Below are 3985 nucleotides of genomic sequence, written 5' to 3'. Positions count from 1 at the left end.
GACTCCGATTTCTCTGTATTCCTTTGGGGTCACCGTCTCCTCTCCCTGAGGGAACGGACAAACTGAGGCACGGTAAGTAGAAGACATGGACCCTAATATGAGCTGGAACCTGGGGCCAAGCCCACACCCATTCCCCAAGGAGATCTTTTAAGGTGCTACATTGCATAAATGACAAAGGGGGACCCGGAGAACCCTTCTCCCGCGGGAAACCAAGCAGTCTAGTGCGATGAACCGGCCAACTTTCTGCCCACGAGACCACTTCATTCACCACGAGGCCCCTTCAGTCACGTCCTGAGGCCGCAGAGAACTCCCGGACCAGCATTTATTCAGCCAAGAGTAGATGTCAGAGAGAGTAAGAGAGAAAGTTGGTCCAGGAACACTTTGCAGAACTGAGAGAAATGTCTCATTTCCCATGGAGCGGAAGAACAGTCATCATGTAGGATGCTAAAAGGCACCTCCGTGCTCTGTCAGTTCTAAGATGCATTTTGTACGCTGGAAGGCGTTTTACGGTGAACATGGTCATTTAGTATACAGCTTTTCTTCTTTTCTGTTACCAAAGAGCTGTGTTTTCAAACTGAGAACCTAAGGGTTGGTGAGGTGGCTCAGCAGGTAAGGTTGCCTGCTGACAAACCTGACGACTGAGCTGCATCCCCAAAACCCACACCATAGAAGGAGACAATAACTAATTCTCCCAAGTTGCTCTGACCTCCGCACAAGCGCAAGCACCACAGTGCCTGTGTGCACCATCCCGTGCCCCCATACATGCTAAATACATTATTAAAGTTTAGATTTTTCAAACAAAACCAGAAAGAACATGATGGGGTTTTCGTCCTGGAACCTACTAATTAATCAAACAGGGTTACCTCAAATAGAGAACACCAATCCAGTAATTAATAAGGATAATGGCTATTCAAACCACTAATAAAGGCTCTCTAAGCCAACTCGCTGGGAATGTGACCTCTGCAGTCATTCACACACACAGGAAGACCTCATTCTTGCACTGCCCCTCCATCACTGTCTTCAGATTATGTGTGAGAGAACATGTATGTGGGGGTACTCGTGCACATGTGTGCACACACATGTAATGGCAGAAGACTGTCTCTGGCGTTCTTCTTTAGACACTATCCACTTTTTGTCCAGGGTGTGTGTCTCTTACTGTCCTGGAGTTTAACAAGTAGGTTTGGCTGGCTGGCCAGCGAACCCCAGAGATCCACTTATTTCTTTTTTTTTTTCATTTTCTTTTTCTTTTTTCCTTCCTTCGTTCCTTCCTTCGTCCCTTCCTTTCTTTCATTCTTTCTTTATTTCTTTCTTTTTTTTTTTTTTTTTTTTTTTGGTTTTTTGGATTTGGTATTTTTCGAGACAGGGTTTCTCTGTATAGCCCTGGCTGTCCTGGAACTCACTCTGTAGACCAGGCTGGCCTCAAACTCAGAAATCTGCCTGCCTCTGCCTCCCAGAGTGCTAGGATTATAGGCATGTGCCACCACACCCAGCTAGATACACTTATTTCTGCCACCCCAACTCAGGAATTACAAGCACTCACTACCATGACTTGTTTTGTTTTGTTTGTGGTCTAAAGTAACCTCTTTAATTAAACATTTGTGTCTCCTGTTAGTCTGTGGTGTGAGAACTGTCCTTCCTTACTCGCAGGCACAAGGACCATCTCTCCATCACTCTGTAGGTGAGGATTAGGCAATGAGCCAGCCCACAGCCTCTTCAGGGCAGGGAGCTCAGACTGTGATTGTATTTGCACTGTTTGAGGGCCTCGCTGAAGCCCTCACATAAGGTTTGGTCGCTCTGAGTGATGGAGCAGTCCAGGAACTGCTTGATCTCATAGGAGCAGGGCCCCATCTGCAGTGGGTGAGAGGCGGGATTGGCAGGGGTCTGCTGGACGGCAGGCTGGGCAGGCTCTGAGCTTCCCTTACTGAAGGCGCTGGTCAGGGCGCTACCCATGACGTGCTCTATGGCTGAGTCCACGGCTGCGCCTGCGGCGGATGCCATCTGAGCCATAGGATCCGGCTGGCCCAAAGTGGTAGGTTCTGGGGTGGCTGCTGAGGGTGGTGGGTGTGCAGGAGGGGGGCCTGGACAGCTGGGCGGCCGGGCAGCCGCACTGCGGCCTCCCTGAGGCGTGACAGTGGTGGGATCAAGTTGGAACTGAGTAAGATGCATGAACTGTGGCAGCCACTTGGTGTGGGGAAAGTCTTTGTTTTGTTTTTAAAAGTGGGTTCTGGGCCTCAAACTCAGGACCTTCTGTTTGTAACGCAAGCATTTTTCCAGTTGAGCTATCTACCCAGCCTATCTTGAAATTTAAATAAATTTTTGACATAGGGCTTTAACCCTCTGTAAACTATGACCCCTAGATTAGAAACTCTGTGCCTAACAGGTAGACACAAACGTGTTTTTATAGAAGCAGGGGCTGACAAGATGGCTCAGCAGTTAAAAGCATTGACTGCTCTTCCAGAGGACCCAAGTTCAATTCTCAGCACCCACACATAGTGGCTCACAACCATCTGAAAATACAGTACCAGAGGATCTGATGCCCTCTTTTGGCTTCTTCAGGTACTGCACACGTGTGGTACACAAACACACATACAGGCAAAACACTCACACGTAAAATAATAAAATTTTAAAGTCTATATGCAATAGTTAGCTCTGTCTAGGTTAAGAAAGGCAATCAAGGATGCATAAAGAAAGCATTTTAGTAGAACAAGAAAGATTGGGAGAGTTTCAAGTAGAAACATATGTGCAAAGATAATGCCACCCAACTGTCAATCAAGCAAGGCATATTGGCACATGTTTGTTAGCTAAGCCTTCCAAACTAAGGAAGGAGGTCATTATCTCAAAGCTGTTCTGCTATATACAGTCTCAAAGCACCAGGCAGAGGTGCTGCATGCCTTTAATCCCAGCACTTAGGAAGCAGAGGCGGGTAGATCTCTGGGTTCAATGACAGCCTTGTCTACAGAGTTTTAGGACACCCAGGGCTATACAGAGAAACTCTGTCTGAAAAGCCAAAATAAATAATAAAATAAATCTTGGAGGCTGGAGAGATTGCTATAAAGAGCATTTACTGCTCTTGCAGAGGACCAGGATTCAGCTCCCAGCAGCCACGTGGTGGCTCTTAACCACCTGTAACTCCAGCTCCAAGGGATCTGATGCTCTCTTCTGATTTCTGGGGCTTTAGACATGCATGCAGTACAAATACATACATATATACACACATGCGGGCAAAGACTCATACATTAAATAAAAACAAAAAAATTTTAAAGTGATAGGTAAGAGCTGGCAATGTGTCTCTGGTGATAGAGTGCTTGCTTAGCATGCTTGATCCTTAAAGGCATCATATAAAACTAGGCGTGGAGGTACCCACCTGTAAACCCCAAACCTGGAGAGTAGAGACAAGAAGATTAGAGGTTCAAGGTCATCCTTGACTATTTAGTAAATCTGAAGCTATCCTGGGATACATGAGACCATGTCTTACAAAGAAGGAGGAGGAGGAGCAGGAGGAGCAGGAGGAGCAGGAGGAGGAGCAGGAGGAGGAAGAGGGAGAGGAGGAGCAGGAGGACCAGGAAGAAGAAGAAGAGGAAGAAGAAGAAGAAGAAGAAGAAGAAGAAGAAGAAGAAGAAGAAGAAGAAGAAGAAGAAGAAGAAGAGGAAGAGGAAGAGGAAGAGGAAGAGGAAGAGGAAGAGGAAGAGGAAGAGGAAGAGGAAGAGGAAGAGGAAGAGGAAGAGGAAGAGGAAGAGGAAGAAGAAGAAGAAGAAGAAGAAGAAGAAGAAGAAGAAGAAGAAGAAGAAGAAGAAGAAATATAAAACAAGTAAGATGTAAGTTAAGCTTTTTTTAAAAAACTATTCTGCCGGGCGGTGGTGGTGCACGCCTGTAATCCCAGGACTCTGGAAGGCAGAGGCAGATGGATTTCTGAGTTCCAGGCCAGCCTGGTCTACAGAGTGAGTTCCAGGACAGCCAGGGCTACACAGAGAAACCCTGTCTTGAC

General features: G+C 46.7%; 1 protein-coding gene across 1 annotated transcript; it reads right to left on the bottom strand.

Moving 5' to 3' along the window:
* Positions 1 to 1705: 1705 nt before the first annotated feature.
* LOC127680372 (coiled-coil-helix-coiled-coil-helix domain-containing protein 10, mitochondrial-like) lies at positions 1706 to 2166 on the bottom strand. Its single transcript, XM_052175844.1, has one exon. It carries the CDS (start codon positions 2164 to 2166, stop codon positions 1714 to 1716), a length of 453 nt encoding a protein of 150 aa, XP_052031804.1. The 3' UTR covers positions 1706 to 1713.
* Positions 2167 to 3985: the final 1819 nt, after the last annotated feature.

The sequence above is a fragment of the Apodemus sylvaticus genome, chromosome 3 (assembly GCF_947179515.1).
Source record: "Apodemus sylvaticus chromosome 3, mApoSyl1.1, whole genome shotgun sequence".
In the NCBI taxonomy this organism is placed as follows: domain Eukaryota; kingdom Metazoa; phylum Chordata; class Mammalia; order Rodentia; family Muridae; genus Apodemus; species Apodemus sylvaticus.
Note: the sequence above shows the minus strand (reverse complement) of the source record. Positions and strands in the feature narration are given on the sequence as shown.

Bases quoted from the DNA above. Each gene is read 5' to 3' on its own strand.
- LOC127680372 (XM_052175844.1), bottom strand. From the start codon at position 2,166: ATGCATCTTACTCAGTTCCAACTTGATCCCACCACTGTCACGCCTCAG.